The following is a 17,242-nucleotide window of genomic DNA, read 5'->3' on the forward strand; positions in this document are numbered from 1 at the left end:
AGTTCCAGTGAGTGACAGTTTAGAAACATCCATGCTTGTACTTTGATTAATCAATAAATCTATCAATTCTTTCTTTTTTTGGTACTATATTCAAAGTTATCTTTACACTTTAATTCAGTGACTATTCTCTGTAAAATGTACTTTTTTAACCAATTTATATTTATATTTTTTCCACTTTTTTATTTCACAGATTTAAAACGTTTATTACTAAAAATTACTCCAACATAATACAAAGTGTATGATAGGCAAACTATTATGATATATATTTTTTTAATTTAATTCAAATATGTAAACCAATCAAGTCTGGCACATAGACTATAAATATTACAGTTATATTATTATTATTATTATTATTATTATTATTATTATTATTATTATTATTAATATTACGGACTGGCAATGGTGAAGTATCATTTTAAAAAGACACATATTATATTATTATTTTATATATATTATATATATTATATTAAAATATATATATATATATATATATATATATATATATATATATATATATATATATATATATCATATTAGATACATTATATTGTTAAAGGGGCCATATTAAGCCCTTTCCATGGATAGATGTCGTAAACGCTAATTACCCGGATGCAGTAACTGAGGACGAATAGTTTCCGGCTGTCACAGTCGAATCTGACCCCCCGGCTAAAGCAGAGCCCTGCCTCTCTTGAAGGATAAAACCGATATTTTATTTAATTTCTGAAACGTAGGTTTTCTCCGATTTATTTGCTGTGTGTTCTTGTGCTTTTGATTCTACTATATCATCCGTATTTTGTTTTTTTTCTTCTTCTTACGAGTGTGTTTTGTCAATAAGTGCTGGCTGAAGGTAAGGTCAGCGCTCTCCTGTGATATAGCAGCCAATTAGCATGTGAAGCTAACAAGCTAGCCGAGACACAATGTGTGACTTTTTGTTACGTTGAGCACAGCCATTTTATTAGGACAAAACGAAGCTCGGGAGGTCAACATTTTAGATCCGGTACATACTGTGGTGAAGATATAGAATACGTGCACATTTGGAGGATGAGCCACGTTGTGTAGTTAAGGTAGTCAGAGGTGCATGCTGGCTAGCGTCAGCTAAGCTAGTTACTAAGTTACTGTCTTTACAAGCAGAACAGCTGGAGGCACAAAGACAGGAGCAGGTTCCTGATTGCATGACGATATATTTTATATATATATACATGTATATGTAAACCATAACCTTTAATTACTGTCGAGCAAGCATAAATGATTGTAGCATGACGTTATCTTTTTGCATCTTTAAACACTGCTCCTGTTATTGGCCACAGTGATTTATAAAGATAAGTACGTAGGTTTTCCCTGACACGTCTTGGATGGTGTCATATCAGATCAGGGGTGGGGCAACTGGCGGCCCGGGGGCCACATGCGGCCCCCATCAACCCTTAAAGTGGCCCTCAGGTCATCAATTATTTGGAAACATGAAGAAAGTGTGACAAAATCTGCCATGAAATCATGAAAACCAGAAATATGTCCATAATAATATTTGATCACTGGTATATGTTGAGTTAAATTTGAGACATGTACTACAATTTGGCCCTTTGGCAGGGAGAATTAATTGAATGTGGCCCCTTTGCCGTGACCAAAGTTGCCCATCCCTGTATTAGATGAATGAATGAAGACGCAGGTCATGGTCTCTCCCCACCCATACGTTCAAGAGTGACGTCACTTTGAATCTTTCCCCCAGGTGCCAGGGTATCCCCCCCTCTCCATGCGTGGTCCCTCATGGGCGGCTGGTCTCGCAGTGCCGTCCTGGAGCTCTACCGGGCGCTCCTCCGTGCCGGGCGTCAGCTTCAATACACCGACCGCAACTACTATCGCCGTGCCGTGGCTCGCGAGTTCCGCCGCTGCCAGGCCTTGACGGTACCTGAAGATAAGGAGGACGCTCTGAAGAGGGGCCAGTTCTTCCTCAACAGCAGATTGGGTGGGCTTATGTAGGGGCAAGGGGTCATCTGGAGGTGGGTTAAAGGTCAACTGGAGGCGTATCTCCCAGGTGGGTTCATGAATGAGAAAATACTGATTAGACGTTCTTTATGAGAGATGGTTGACTTTTGTGGTTTTAGGATAGTGAAAAATCAGCTGTTGGATGTGATTGCTTAAATCAGTGGTTCTCAAACTATGGTACGCCTACCACCGGTGGTACGTGTGCTCACTGTGGTGGTACGCAAATAAATCTCCACAATATAAAAAAACAAACCCATTCAGCATAAAACGAAACATTTTTTTTGTCGTACTCTTATCTGTCTTGTATCTGTTTGGTTGTATTTATATCAAATGTGTTTTCCCCTCTAAATGAATCTAGTTTTTGCGACAAACAGCTTTAATCTGCTCAATTTATGCTCGCACACAGACATAAACAACAACAGGAGTACGCCTCGCCTTTTGAAAAGTTCCACTCGATATTCCCTTATAGTTCAGTACTGAAACAACAGCAAGCAGCTGTAAGCCTACATTAACAGATATTCTGTTAATGTAGGCTTACATCAACAGAATATCTGCTGCTTGCTGTTGTTTCAGTACTGAACTGTAACAGACATTAACAGAATATCTGTTAATGTAGGCTTACAGCTGCTTGCTGTTGTTTCAGTACTGAACTGTAACAGACATTAACAGAATATCTGTTAATGTAGGCCTACATTAACAGATATTCTGTTATTTATTGGAGTTCAGCACACAATCCGCAGCAAGCAGCTGTACATTAACATTCTTCAAATAATATTCTTTTTATGAATTAATTTGCCTCTTGCATGAAATGTGTGTTGAAATAGCACCACTGCACCTTAATCTGTATATTATAATCCTAAAAATACACTTATATTTATAGCATTTATTTATATTTATAGCATCCCATTAATCCAGCCATCCATATATACCTAATAATTCATTTTTTTTAGTCTACATCTGTAAATTTTGTAATTACTGTACATAGCACAGACTCTTGCACTTTCTGCTTATTTGCACTTCTGGTGAGATGCCAAACCTCATTTTGTTACTCTATACTTGTATATGTGTAATGACAATAAAGTTGAATCTCATCTCTCATCTCAAATAGGCCTACAGTGTATTTTACCGTCTACCGTAATGGTGGCACTTGGAGAGCCAAATACTTTAGGAGGTGGTACGCAGTCTAAAAAGTTTGAGAACCACTGGCTTAAATCATTTTCTTCAATAGATCCTGTTGAGATGTCCACTTGTAATATTTCTGTACTTAGAATCTTGTAAACTCAGTCAAGAAACATAACAAAGTCAGATAATTTTCCTCACTTTTTTTTCCAGTGTCCCATCGTCTTACTTTTTATGTTGTGCGTTTTTAGTGGCAGGATGGCAGGGGTGAATGGAGACCGTAAAGGGAAGAAAGATGACAATGGGATCGGCACGGCAATCGACTTCATGCTCTCCAATGCCAAGCTTGTGCTGGGAGTGGGCGGCGCAGCCATGCTTGGCATTGCAACCTTAGCTGTGAAAAGAGTAAGAAAGACACCACTTTATCTTTTGATTTTTAAAAGAATATGATAAAGAGAAAAAAAACCACTCTGTACCCACCTGAACAATGTGTACACAATTCCTTGTTATGCAGATGTATGACCGTGCCATAAGTGCACCCACCAGCCCCACCAAGATGGAGCAGACGGGACAGAGAAGCTGGGAAGAGCCTGCCTGGATGGGTTCATCACCACGGGTACTCAACCAAAACATGAAGTCCACAGTCAGCAGGTCCATGCACTCTCTGCCCACTTCCTCCCATGCTTTTGAACCAGGTGAGGACAACAAAAGTGTCCTAAACAAGATGAATTTGTTCCTCATCATTATGTCTTTCTGTGGTTTATACCTTCAGCCACTTGTCATTTTTATTTTTTGACAGTCAGCCTTTGTGGAGGAATCTTGCGCTTCGTTTACTGTGGGTGTTTACTTTCAGTGTTGCTGTAGTTAGTCAGCCAAGTGTTTGATAGACTTATTTCAAATATTACAACTTCTCCCACACTGTAGTAGCTGTATTGTAGTATTTTTGTTTTAGAAGTCTTATATTTTGAAAATGCTTTTTCGCCTATCCATTTTTCCCTCTTTAAAGTATGATATAAAAAAAAATGGTGAAACAGGTAACATGTCCGTCATCTGTGAAGCCGAACAGATGTAACTGTATTTCATTTCCACAGACTGCCTGCGCAGGGCTGTGGGTCGAGCTGCTATGGGAGGAAGTGGTGCCACTCAGTCAGACCTGCTGCGGGCCCGGATGCGTCTGTCCCTGCAGGAGCACCTGTGGGGGTTTTACCAAACTAATGTCAACATCCCTGCGGAGGAGCAGGCGACGGCCAGGAGGGCAGCACTGGACATCTGTGCTGAACTCAGAGTGTTCCTTCATGCCAAACTACCTGACATGCCGCTCAGAGAGATGTATCTGAGTGGCAGTCTGTATGACGACCTTCAGGTGAGGGGGTTACACACACACACTCGGTTCTGCTTTAAGGCGTTAGCAAGCAAATGTAGATAACAGCTTATTCCTCAATCTCTTAGGTGGTGACAGCGGACCACGCTCAGCTCATGGTGCCTCTTATCCTGGAGAAGAACCTTTGGTCTTCCATCCCAGGTGAGGACACCATCATGAACGTCCCGGGTTTCTGGCTCGTCCGCAGAGAGAATTTGGAGTATTTTCCTCGAAACAGCAGCTACTGGGACCGCTGCATGGTTGGAGGTTACCTCTCGCCTAAATCTGTCCTTGAAGTCTTTGACAAACTTGTAGCTGGCTCCATAAACTGGCCGGCTATAGGGAGCGTCCTCGACTACATCATCCGTCCCGTGGTCCCCTCAGAAACACTGACCCTGGAGGTGCAGTACGAGAAGAACCGGAAGCTGTATGTGGACTTCTTGCCGTTACTCGTGATGGAGGATGGGACCTCGCTGATCGCGAAACCACATCGACTTGCGGCAGAGCGCCACGAGAACCTGTGGCGGCAGAGCTTCCGAGTGGCTGAGACGGCACGACTCAGGGCGCTGGACCAGGAGGACGGAGGCTGCCGCTGCGCCTGCCTAAAGGTGGCGAAGGCCGTGTGCAAGCTCAACCCTGCCCTCAACACACTCAATGCAAGCCAGCTCACCAACGCCATCTTGTTGCTGTGCGAAAAAGAAGGCGACTGGACGCAGGAAGCGCTGGCGGACCGCTTCCTTCAGCTGCTACGCTCACTAGTGGGACACCTTGAGGCTGGGAGGCTGCCATGTGTCCTCAGCCCTAAAGTGAACTTATTCTGTGAGCTGACTGAACCGGAGGTGGACGAGCTGGGGTACACGCTCTATTGCGCCCTCTCAGATCCCGAGGGGCTGCTGAGAACTGCTGCTGCAGAACCAGAACATCCCTGACAACCTCAAACAGAAACATGGCTTCAAAACAACACAGAAATATCAGACAGTTACGTGGGCATAGGGACCATCATGAGGTTCCTGGAAAAAAAACAACTGCATGGAATCATATCTCCTTCGTACTAAAATGTGTCTTCACAAAAAAAAAAAGAAAGAAAGGAAGCAAATATACACAGTAGCAGTTATGTAATGGTGAGATCTGTAAAAGTCCTAACATGAAAGCTGCTGTGGCGTGATCATAATAATACTATTTTAAATCTCAGATGAAAGACGACTGATAACTGAAGCCAACGTATTAATGAGGTTAAAAGCAGAATAGCTGTTTGGGCGTTGTACTTCTGGTATCGAAATGGAATCTGAGTACACTGTGCTTTATATTTGAGCCCTTTTTTTAATCTCGGTTTTAGAAGACAGAGATGTCTGATGCAGGTCAATGTTCTTCACTCTGTTGTTTTTTTTTTTTTTCATCTGTGTCTGTGCCACTGTGTGAAGGGTAAGAATGTAACGTTGATTGTGTGTATGCCAACCAAAAAGCTAATAAATTGTTAATCAGCCCGAATGACTCGGCATCCTCTGGAGTCTGTAGTCGAGCTACAGTTTTACAGAGATCTGTATGGAATCAAGGTTTGGTGAGATAACTTAATTCATAACAGTGGCTGCAGTTCAAGAGGTATGCTTTACATTTCCCCAGGGATGTGTGAAAACAAACACAAGGCTGTGCTATGACTTTTTGCAGCCTGCATGTGTTACCTTGTCTAGAACTCTTAACAGGAATATATGTTTTCTGTTTATAATATTTCCAACTCGCGCCGTTCAGTTAATCTGATGCAATGTTGGATAAACATCCAGGGATAGTAATTTATGTGAATGTGACATTTGAGTCATGAAATCAGAACAAAACAGCTTGTTGGTTTTTTTTTTTTTGGTCAACAAAATGTTTCCACACGACTCTCTAAAACAGAGCTCCTCTTTGTTACGAACAGAAACGCTCCTTCAGTCTCACAGTCATTGCTTTGATACCAAGCTCTGATAAGCTTTCTTTTTTCATGTTTATCTCTTGCGACCTCCATCTTGGGTTACTTTGCGCCGTCAAAATGTCAAGGTGCAACGGCTTATGCTAAATGAACTTTGTCAAAATGCTTTGCTTTACTGGTTTTTTTGCTTTAATTCAGATTGCTGTTCAGTTCCCTGCAAACATCTTCACTGTTTGCAGATCACTTTATCTGGATCTTTGAAGAAGGATTTGTGCATCTGGGGAATCATCCTCAGTGTGACTTCTTTTACCTCTGTAGTTTGATGTCTCTGTGGACACTCTTCAAGTCCCCATTTAACCCTGATTACCTTTTTAGGTGCCAACCTGGCTCAGCCTGTCTAGAGTAGGTTGCCAGACACGTATTAGTGCAGTACACTGGCTCGTTATTGGTCAGTCATCGTCCTAACATCACCTGACCAGGATTTAGATGCGAACAGTATTCTAATAGATTACAGGTGCTAATCTCCTTTAGGTGTGATGGGATCAGGATGGATCTATACACATATCCTGAGTATCATAAAGCAGCTTTGGTAGCCGAGGTGTCTGATGTTAAACACGCTTGTGGAAGGTGTCAGACCACTATCATAGCCGTGTAGGGGACGAAGCCGTCACACTTAAAAGGGGAATATTATAACTACCCAAAACATGCTGTCCAAAATAATCACATTGTGGCGTTTTGTTCTCACTTTTAGCCTTAGAACAAAAGAAAAAAAAATGCAGTGATAGGGAACAGGTGTGCCCTCGATTCCAAACCTACAGTTTGTATTGTGTACAAAATGGAGGGATTTGGGTTGTCTATAGTTCTTTTCTGTTGTGCTTTCAGTCGATAATCTTAAAAAAACAGGTTCATATTTTTGTATCTATTGTACATTTGTAACTGAGAAGAGCCAAATATTTATTTGCAACGATTCAATCCCACATGTAAAGTAACACTCATTGCGCTTCATTGTGTGTTTCGTTCTGGAAGTATTGATACGAGATGAATCCACAATGGTTAGTGCTTATTGTCTTCATCATTGCAGACCTATTTTATGCTACAAATGACTACCGTGCTAAAAGAAGGGGACTCAATGTAACACTTCTGTAATGTTATTTGTCAAACAAACCCAAAGTAGATCACTACCTCTACCTTGTGGAGGGTGTATTGGCCATACGCTGTGTTGCATGATCTGTATATTACCCCAGCTTTCTCTTTTTAGTTCAGCTCTGGAGTTGAATGGTGCAGCACTTTGTATACTTCAATAAATGTTAAAAACAGTACACTGTAGGTTTAGCTCTTTTTTTTTCCCCAATGAGATTCTTGATTTATACCAACTTCACTGATCATAATGCAACAACTACTCAGATGACTGTAGTTATAGAGTTATATTAGATATATATTATGAGCTCATGAATATCCAAATCAAATAAATTGTCAAATTTAATTCACAAGTTTATTAGCATTCACCTGCTCTCCGGCTAACAGTGTCCTTAAGTTGTATTACAAAATGCAAGTAAACTGCTAGTGGCAATGTTGACTTGGAAGTGGTTGAATATCTTAACTGCTAATCAAAAGCTGACATTAGCATTAAACGGCTTCCAAGCTAACATTGCTTACTTGTATAACAAAATAAAAAAATGGAGACTTGCTAAGTCCTAGCTGAAATTAGTTAGCTGTGAAGCAGTTGAATGTTAATGTTAGCCGATAAGAAGCTTTCATTGGCATGTGAACATTTACATCCATATCACAATATGATAGTTTTTTTTCCAACTCTGTAGCACTTGATGTTTTTGCCAGAAATGTAAAGTGTGTTACAAATCGTTTATGTATTATGAATCTAACCATGTCTGAGCTGAAGGTCACGTTAGATAGGAAGCAGTTGAATTCTATTGTTAGCGGCTGTAAAAATGATTTATCATGAATCGGCCTACAATTCTAAAGTTGGTGAAATGATTAACAATTGATCAGTTTCTTACCAATACTCAACGAGTTGACACTACACAACGTTACGATCTCAACCCATCTATCCAGAATTCAACATTTCAAGACATTTGGTATTAAAATTTACAGATTTATTTAAAAAGAAACATCCTTACAGATCTGGGTACAGAAGCAGCCCAATAATACGGTCCTATTAGGCTTGAAATGAACTTGTGACTCTATAGCAAAAAATAAATTCATGAAAAAAAAAAAAAAAAAAAATGTTGGGTGCAACCCCTAAAGCATATAAATTAGCAAGAACAAAACAGCTGAAAAACAAACGCAAATGAAAAGTTGCAGTTTTATATAGTCGTCATAATGACGTGAAGGAAACCAAGTGATTCAGTCCCTTTGTTCAGTGGCAGCAACACACTGCACCACTCCTTGCTATTAACTTAAAATCCACACCTGCTCATTAGAAACCAGCCTCTCTCAGAAAACATGTTTTTGTGGCAAGCTCAGCTCCGCAGTGATACGCAACAACCACAAGACCAAATGCTTTTGATCGATGCAAATCAAAGAAATGAAAAATTTATGACGAAATGTACAACTGTTCGGGTGAACTACTTGGCAGAGGCGAACCCCACGCGGTCAGCATTCCTGTCAAACACAGTGTAGTACTTTCCGATGAATACGTCTCCAAGAATCCACAGGGGTCCAGCCGGAGGGGGGATATCCATCGCCATGAAGCCTGACAGACAGATTGACGTCCCCATCTGAGACTCCTGCAGCAAGAGGATAGAAGTATACTTGTAAGCAAGGTTGTTTTTCCTCCATGTGCACACAACTAGTGGGTTGCTTTATAATGACTTTGGTTTTGGGGTTTTATGAATGAGCTGAATATGAAAAAATCCGAAGCATTGAAATATTTCATGATTGATAAGCAAATACAACAAATAGTTCTCAGGACATACTTTAAATACTTGATTCTGACTGGCCAGTTGTTATTGTAAGGGAACCCTGTCAGGGTGAGACAAGACCCCAGAGTGTATGTACCTTCATGACATAATCGTCACCAGTCAGGTTGAACATCTTCCCTCCGATGTTGAAGGAGATGACGGGGAGTGTTGGGATCTTCTTACACTCAATTAGGTACTATAGAGAGGGGAAGGAGAAAAGAATATGCTGAAGAGTTAAATATTTCATCTGGGTAAAAAAAAATGTATGATCTCAGGATGATTATCTTTGGATTTTTCCTGGATAGATGTAACAGCCTATCAAAGCAGAAATAAAATCAGATGGATCAATGTAACTTTTTCAATCCTGTTTGTTTTAACAGAATAATTGAACCGGATGAAGAATTTTAGTCATTGGATGTCTGGGTCCGCATAGCCCTACATGTGGGACATTACACGCTTTCATTTTATATGTTCGGCTCTACCTCTCCCATCAGCAGGGGCAGAGCGCCGATGGCTTTGTTCAGCGCTCTGATCTCCTCCACGGGTCCGACCATCAGGGAGGTTCCCGTATCAACAATCGCCTGGCAACCTGCTTTGCAGAGAGTCAGCTGGTTGCCAACTTCAACTCTGCAGGAGGGAGACAAGAGAGGAGGCAGCATGTGCATAGAGACAAGTTCACGTGAGTCATATTGTTAAAAAATGTGCGGTCATATCAAACCAAGAAATCATTCCTTAAAGCCATTATGATTTCTATTAAGAAAACCATTTCCCAAGGGGCTTCTTTATTTATGCCTCTGTGTTGTAAGAATATCATTTACAAGTAGCAGTTAAGGAATGAATCAAACTAAAAAAGGGAAAGTTGTGTCCATAGGAAACATAATAAACAGTTTGTCAACCAAAACTACACCGTTACCCACTTCCTATGACTAAAAAAAAAAAACCCCACAAAAAGCTTGTTCCTCACGCGTTCATCTTGATCTGCCAGTAGGCTTTTCTTGTCACGTTGACATAGTGTAGGTCTCCAGTGTAGTACTGGGGGTCTGTCCCGCCCAGCATCACCTCCCCTCCTACTGCTGAAGTCGTGTCTCTGAGAGATACAGAAGGAGAACTAACTGTGTGAGCACATAAAGACACCAACATAAGCCAACTTGTTTCACAACATGGAAGAAAAAAAAACCTCAATTGCGTATATAACTACTGAAGGGGAACAACAGTTTGGTTTTAGGCAAGAAACCATTTATATCATAAACACACCGATTTAGCTTGACCTTTTTTTACTCGCTTATTAAACTAGAAACCAACCTGCTTATGTAAAAAGAGAAGATGTTCTGGGGAAGCAGCTTGGCAGCCATGGCTGTGTCAAACACCGGGGTAACATTTGCCACTGATATTGATGGGTACCCCATGCCCAACACCCCATCAAACCGTGCCACTGCAAATGTGATGCCAGGCTGCTTCAATGCTTCACCAAACTGTTGTTTAGGAATGGGCAGACCTGCAACCTGAAGGATAAATTAGGAGAGAAAGAAGTCAACACAGAACAGAGTTTTTTTTTTTAATGAGATAATAGGAATGGTGTGACCACCAAAATCTGAGGAATGCAGTTGGACAAAAGGGCTGTGTGAGGGAGGGAGAGAATGTTTCTGGGTCTTACAGAGACAGTGTCCTCACTGATGAAGCCAGACAAGCTGCCTCTGCCGTACCGGATAGAGAATAATGTGCCGTTCTTGACGTATGTGCTCGACTTCTTTGAGTTGTAGCGATGATGGAGCCCTAACGAGAGGACGGAGTAATAAAAACATCAAATTACAGATTCCACAGACTTAGAAAACAGAGAGACGGTCGTTACTACACATCTTGCTGGTATGATTCACGCTGTATGAAACGATTGCAAACACAGAGTTGGAAAGGCAATTAAAAAAGGACCAATAAAAGGTTTACTATTGTGAAGAGTCAGGGCTTTAAATTTGAGTGTTACCACATCCCAACATCCCAAATCCTCCTCATTTAAATCTGTGCGCTCCGAGTCTGAGCCCACCATTCAAATGTTTCCAAAAACCCTTTTCCCCTGAACAATCTGATTGGACGTTTGAAAGAATTGAAATGACAGTAAAAAGTTTTAAATCCACCATGTGACATCTTGACCTACTTTTTTGTAAAGTGTCTCGAGAAAACATTTGTTATGAATTGGCGCTATACAAATAAAGATTGATTGTCTGTCACATTGTAAGGATCGGTTCAGCCACGATTAAGGTCAAGGTTTCTCGTCCTACTTACAATATTATATAAAGTAATGAAATTGACTTTTATAGGTGAGTTAAGCGTTCGTGTGGGGAAGCAAGACAAAACAGTTACTGGAACTGAAATCAAGGATACATGAACATCCCTATTACACTGTGAAATGTATGCATGAAAGATTTAGGTAAATAGCAAATGAGAAATGTGACTTTTTTTTCCCCCTCATAAAATTGCAAACCAAAAAAAGCAAACTCACAGCAGGCCACATCAAGAAAAGAGCAGTGAATGGAGGGGACCCAGAGGTTGGAGGAGCCAGTGTCAAAGAGCACAGTGAAGTCCTGAGGAGGGGTCCCGATGCTGATCACCCCGTAGTACTGGGCCTGAGGGGACAAAAAGAGACCAGCTGTGAAACCATGCCTTCGTTAGAAAGGATCAAAGGAAGAATCAGATATTCTGGCAGAGATTTTCCTGATACAACGACACCTACATGGAGACTTACTTATCACTCATACACAGAGGGATATCTGATACGGATATATATGTGTACACATACAAGGAACGTGACGACCATTTCCTCATTGTTCTCTGTTAACATCTACTGGGATAAAGGTAACAGGTAAAAGCAAGGGACACACTGAAGAGCTTTTTGTCTTTGGAAAGGGTTTACATTTTTTGCTAATAAAAAATAAATAAATAAATAAATAAATAAAAAAGGATTTGGACTAAAAAAGTAATCAGTTAAGCACAGGCATAACTCAAGTGAAGTAAAAGAAATGTGTTAGGCTTATTGTGAGGTTGCACAACAATAAGCTTATCACATTTAGTCATCTAAATAAATCAGTAATTCATAATAAAGGTTGTTAAAAGCAAGAGGCAACACATGAAATGAAAAAACCCAACTTGTGATGTTATTTCTGTTTCAATCTTACATTCCTCATCTTCCCCTTTATCTCACTTGCACTGCTGCTCAAATATTGCACTCTTCTTTTTTTTTTGTCCCACAATGGCTTCAGTTAACTTGCAACACATGTGGGACAGAGTGTGAAAGTGTTGTGGACGTGTTGCCGACGTTGACAAAATAGACACCAACATTAAATATAAAGGCAACTGTCAACATGTTAGTTTCTAGAGATCTGTGTTTCTTTAGTGTGAGTATATATACACGTACATCCATGAAGTTGGTCAGCCTCTCTACGGGCACTTGTGGGGAGGGCAAGCTGTCTGGTGCTCCGTTGCTCTTTGCTAAAGTCAGAAGTTCCTCCACAGTCTTCCCATTGTCACTCATCAGGCGACGCAGGCTTCTGGTCTTATGGAGGGGGACTCTGAAAAGAGTCATTACTGAATTAAATGTCAACAGAAACAACCGTGCAGACATGTGCTTTGCAAGACATAACACATTAGTCTCTTAAAGGTTAGATGTTATTATGCATCATTTTCTACTGCTATTAAAGTCAAGTAAACTAACTGTCAAGTAATTAACATCTTTCAAATATTGAATCAGCAATATAGCCGTAAAAGATTTTAAATTGATGTGAATCCTTAAATATTCTGCTCCTCAGAGGTGGAAACCATTCACTTATTGATTGATTTAAACATTATATTACTCATTGAAACTCAACAACATGTATTTCAAGGACAACTTGAATGCAAACATTCAAATAATCTGTTAATGTAATTACTTTGAGGTCAGTAAGGTTAAAAGGCAGCATCCCTCTCATTGCTGACGTTCAACTTTGCCAAAACACCGTAAGCCTTAGAGGTACGAAAAATGTTGTAGAAAGGCAAAACAAACAAATGTACACCGACTACCTAAATGCTTTTGTTTGCTCTTTTCTTCTCTTTCGGTAAACTCGATGGTTCTCTTTAGCACCTCTCTTGTTTTCTAAAGAACAGTTTGTTCTCCATTGTTACAACTGAGAACATTTTAATATTTTAAAGAACCAATGTTTGATTTTTGCACTTGAATGAGGAGTAATCACCACTGCCTTCCGAGTTACATTATGCATTTCTGATAATTGAGTCCTTTCTTTATTTGTAAATCCCTTATACATGTTAAAATACAGACGGAAACATGACAAGTCAGGCTGCGTAAAGAAGCTTCCTGCTTCTGACGCGCTTCTTCAAACAGCGCAATCTCAGCGAAGCGGTCCATTAGAACTTCTAACACCGTCATTAACCTGCAGCCTAAATACTCACAGGTGACATTCATTTGGCTCACATTAATTGTCAACACGTGGGGCTTATTATGACTATGACCGGAGAACACGGACGTTAACTCAGTGAAGCGCGCACACAATCACCTGACTTCAGTCCACCTGTGCGTCGCTATGAAAGTGACGCAGGGATGTTACAATATGATGTTGGCTGCAATAAAAAAAAGTCACCTGACAAACAGTTTTTTTTTTACCTGATTACGGCGGCGGTTTGTGTTACCAACAACACCGCGAGGATACAAAATACTTCCCGTGGAGTCATTTTTTTTTGTCCCCGAACAACAACAACAACAACAAAAAAACACTCAATATTGTTTTTCGATAATATCCAGCGCGCAGATCAACCACTACATCAACCGTCGCAGAAAGCAAGGAAAGAAGTGACGTGAATGACTGTCGCGTTTACTTCCCCACTATGAGGCTCAGTGATTGGAGGAAAAATGATGAGGAACTTGCTCTGATTGGTGGAACAGGGTGACCATCATCTCGTATTACAAACCGGTGCACAAGAAAAGTCTGTGATGGGTCACGAGGTGTGATGTGAGTGTGAAATGAATGATGAAGCACGAGTATGTTTCCAAGTCCAACTGAGAAATAAACACACTTATTGGAGACATAGGCTACTTATTACAAGGAAAAAGACTAATAGAATAGAATAGAATAGATTAGAATTACTTTATTGATCCCAAACTGGGAAATTGTGGCATTACAGCAGCAGGTTATCCAAACACACAATATGAGTAAAAAAACACAATGTTAGCAAATCTAAACACAATATAATATTAATTACAAAGTAAGTAAGTACTAAAAATATCAAAACTAAGATTGTGAATATATACAACCAGGATTTAACTAAGCATTACTAGTTTTAAACTTAGACTTAGACTTAGACTTTCTTTATTGTCATTCAAACACTTTACAGTGCAGATAAGAACGAAATTTCGTTGCATTTGGCTCGTTGTAGTGCAGGATAGAAAAACAGCAGCATGTATTTACATATAAAAATAGGTGCAGATATAAATAGATATAAAAAGAAAAACTATGAGTAAAATTACTATACAGATAAATATATTGCACGTTATATTGTATTTTACAGTCCAGTGAGGTAGTCCTGTGTGGGGGTTTGAGGGGGAATGGAGGGATTTAAATAGGAAGATTAAATATGGAAGATTAAATGTAAATGTGCAAAAACAGAGTTGTAAATGGACAGTATTGACATAAGTTAAAGTGCATGAGTGCAGACATATAATAAGCAGAAACTATACAATGTAACGGCGAGTAGACAGCCAAATGAAGCGAACATGAGTGCAGGGAGAATTTGTAAACATGTGCAGAACAGATTACAGTATGGAGAGACAGATATTATCATGATGACAGTTCTCTGCTCGCATGAGGTGAGCTGTTGTACATGAGTTATGGCCTTCTGGTGAGAAAGATTTCTTGTATCTGTCCTTGTGACAGCGGAGTTGTGTCAGTAAATAATAACATAGACTTACGCTGAAATAAACATTGATCATTCAAATGTTTGCATGCTTGCTTTGGCAGGCCCTACGATTCACCAAATCATTCACCAAATGCATTCATGTCACAAGTGTCAGTATGACTATTGCTTCCTCGAGTAGGCCTACTAATGTACACTCAGAGAGGAGATTATGCCTATATTTATTTTATTTAAAACAAGCTATAATAATTTTTAAATTGGCATAATGATGTTCCAGTCATATGACTCCTGGTCTTGCTGCTGCTTGTTGCTCTATGTATCAATATATTGGATGATTAATTTAGTTACAAGTCTCATTGCATGCAACAGACAACATACATTAGGCTATACTCAAACAGTTTATACTGTAGCTTTAGGAATAAAAGTGTCTTATCACTTAACATGAAGTCGACTGTCATGCAATATGTATTGTAGTTCAGGTCTGTTTTTGATTATTATTAACCAATATAACAACATAGAGTGAATGATTTCAGTGGCGACAATATCAGACTGCTTATTCCAGCATTCACTGATGCTAAATGCTAACATGGTAAAGACACTATAGATACAAAACATAAAGGTCAATTTAAAGAACAAAGAGGACTAAAGGACTATATGTACCGCAGTATTAACACAAGTTAGAGTCCCGAGCTGAAAGTAAGCTTAGAAAATAATGTCATAGACTTCTATTGCGCTTTACGAAGTACGAATAACAACAAAACAAAACAAAACAGAGGAAACAATGCAAAGAAGATATAATGTAAGAGAAGGAGGATGAGAACAGAGTTGGTTAGTGGTGGATGGCGATGTTGAAGAGGAGAGTTTTTAGGGATTTCTTAAAAAGTTAGTTATAGTTGGAAAGGAGCTTCTAGCTAGTGAGGGATGTGTATAGTATAGCGCTGTTTCAAATTGAAACATAATTGTGAATTAGATTTAGAGAAACCACCAGGAGTAAGCTTGACTTGAGGCCAACTGGAAAACTATCAGTGACACTCCCTCCAAACACAAGAACATGGCGTGGCTCGCTTAATGAGCAGAATCGTTTCTTTTGATGTGCGGCTGTAGCTTGTTGGATGAGACCCATGCACGATCAGCGCAGAGACAGAGTGTGCAGGAAAGCAAATAGGTCATTTATTTTATAAAAAAACAAACAAATGCATGAAAATGAAATGAAATAACAGTTTAGCAAGCCATGTCCGCTAACTCCTTACCCTCTGAAAACTTTTCTCAGATTGGAAAAAGGATTTACTTTCCCCAATCAGCGGTTATAACACAATTATGAATAATTAAAGAAGAGCATCACATCCAGATTGCAGTCCTAAATCAAGTTGCCCTTCTAGACTCAGGCCCATGATGACTAAGCACGAAAGCAGTCACAGAACATATTTCAAAAACACACACTCACTTGGCCTGTTGGACGAGTACTAAAAAACAAACACCCGAACATAAAGACTGACGCTCATACACAAGATTCTTTACACACCCTACAATAACATTAACAATCAACCTGCACTGTTGACAACAGGAATAGCTGGTCGACACAAGGTAAACCATTACACTTTAAAGAGAAGACTTGGTTTTTGGTGAAGGTAGTTGAGGTTAGGGTTGGTGTTTGGCATGTATATTAATATCAATCAAAGCAACGACTTCCTATTTAACATTTTTGTGTGTTACTGGATGTTTGAGTGACAGTTCTGACATATTTCAGCCTCCTGTCCACTTGCTAAGGTAAATACTTTAATTTGCCAGAAGTGAGGATACACCCAGATTTGGTTTTTTTTTGTGACACTGCAGGGATAGCCCCCCCCTCAGGCTTCTTTAGACTGTATGACAGTGAAAGAGAAGCAGACAACTATGGCTTCTGCCCTCCGATGAGGCTTCAGGCAGTAAAACACAAGAGAGAAACATTGAGCTTTAACTGGAACACGACGGTAAGAATCAGCTCTTTCTGTTGCTTGTAAATGATTAAATATATGTTTTTAATGTAATTAAAAAATTATATGAGACTGCAAGTATTCATGAGAGAAAGGT

General features: G+C 39.8%; 2 protein-coding genes across 2 annotated transcripts; one reads left to right on the forward strand and one right to left on the reverse strand.

Moving 5' to 3' along the window:
* The first annotated feature begins 1,888 nt into the window (after positions 1 to 1,888).
* mief1 (mitochondrial elongation factor 1) lies at positions 1,889 to 7,681 on the forward strand. The gene is made up of 5 exons (XM_020651302.3): positions 1,889 to 2,029; positions 3,351 to 3,504; positions 3,614 to 3,794; positions 4,191 to 4,462; positions 4,549 to 7,681. Exons 2-5 carry the CDS (start codon positions 3,358 to 3,360, stop codon positions 5,386 to 5,388), a joined length of 1,440 nt encoding a protein of 479 aa, XP_020506958.1. The 5' UTR covers positions 1,889 to 2,029; positions 3,351 to 3,357; the 3' UTR covers positions 5,389 to 7,681.
* A 777-nt stretch (positions 7,682 to 8,458) lies between these two features.
* napsa (napsin A aspartic peptidase) lies at positions 8,459 to 14,130 on the reverse strand. The gene is made up of 9 exons (XM_020651303.3): positions 13,926 to 14,130; positions 12,687 to 12,840; positions 11,775 to 11,898; positions 10,935 to 11,053; positions 10,583 to 10,782; positions 10,245 to 10,367; positions 9,763 to 9,907; positions 9,378 to 9,476; positions 8,459 to 9,106 (listed from the first exon to the last, which is right to left on the reverse strand). The coding sequence occupies exons 1-9, from the start codon at positions 13,991 to 13,993 to the stop codon at positions 8,945 to 8,947; spliced, it is 1,194 nt and encodes a 397-aa protein (XP_020506959.2). The 5' UTR covers positions 13,994 to 14,130; the 3' UTR covers positions 8,459 to 8,944.
* Between the last annotated feature and the right edge of the window lie 3,112 nt (positions 14,131 to 17,242).

Source organism: Labrus bergylta, chromosome 16, assembly GCF_963930695.1.
Source record: "Labrus bergylta chromosome 16, fLabBer1.1, whole genome shotgun sequence".
Lineage (NCBI taxonomy): Eukaryota > Metazoa > Chordata > Actinopteri > Labriformes > Labridae > Labrus > Labrus bergylta.

Bases quoted from the DNA above. Each gene is read 5' to 3' on its own strand.
- mief1 (XM_020651302.3), top strand. From the start codon at position 3,358: ATGGCAGGGGTGAATGGAGACCGTAAAGGGAAGAAAGATGACAATGGG. The intron at 3,505-3,613 runs GTAAGAAAGACA...CTTGTTATGCAG, and splicing joins CAACCTTAGCTGTGAAAAGA to ATGTATGACCGTGCCATAAG. The intron at 3,795-4,190 runs GTGAGGACAACA...TCATTTCCACAG, and splicing joins CTCCCATGCTTTTGAACCAG to ACTGCCTGCGCAGGGCTGTG.
- napsa (XM_020651303.3), bottom strand. From the start codon at position 13,993: ATGACTCCACGGGAAGTATTTTGTATCCTCGCGGTGTTGTTGGTAACA. The intron at 9,477-9,762 runs GTAGAGCCGAAC...CCCTCTCTATAG, and splicing joins TGCCCCTGCTGATGGGAGAG to TACCTAATTGAGTGTAAGAA. The intron at 9,107-9,377 runs GTACATACACTC...CTCTTGCTGCAG, and splicing joins GTGACGATTATGTCATGAAG to GAGTCTCAGATGGGGACGTC.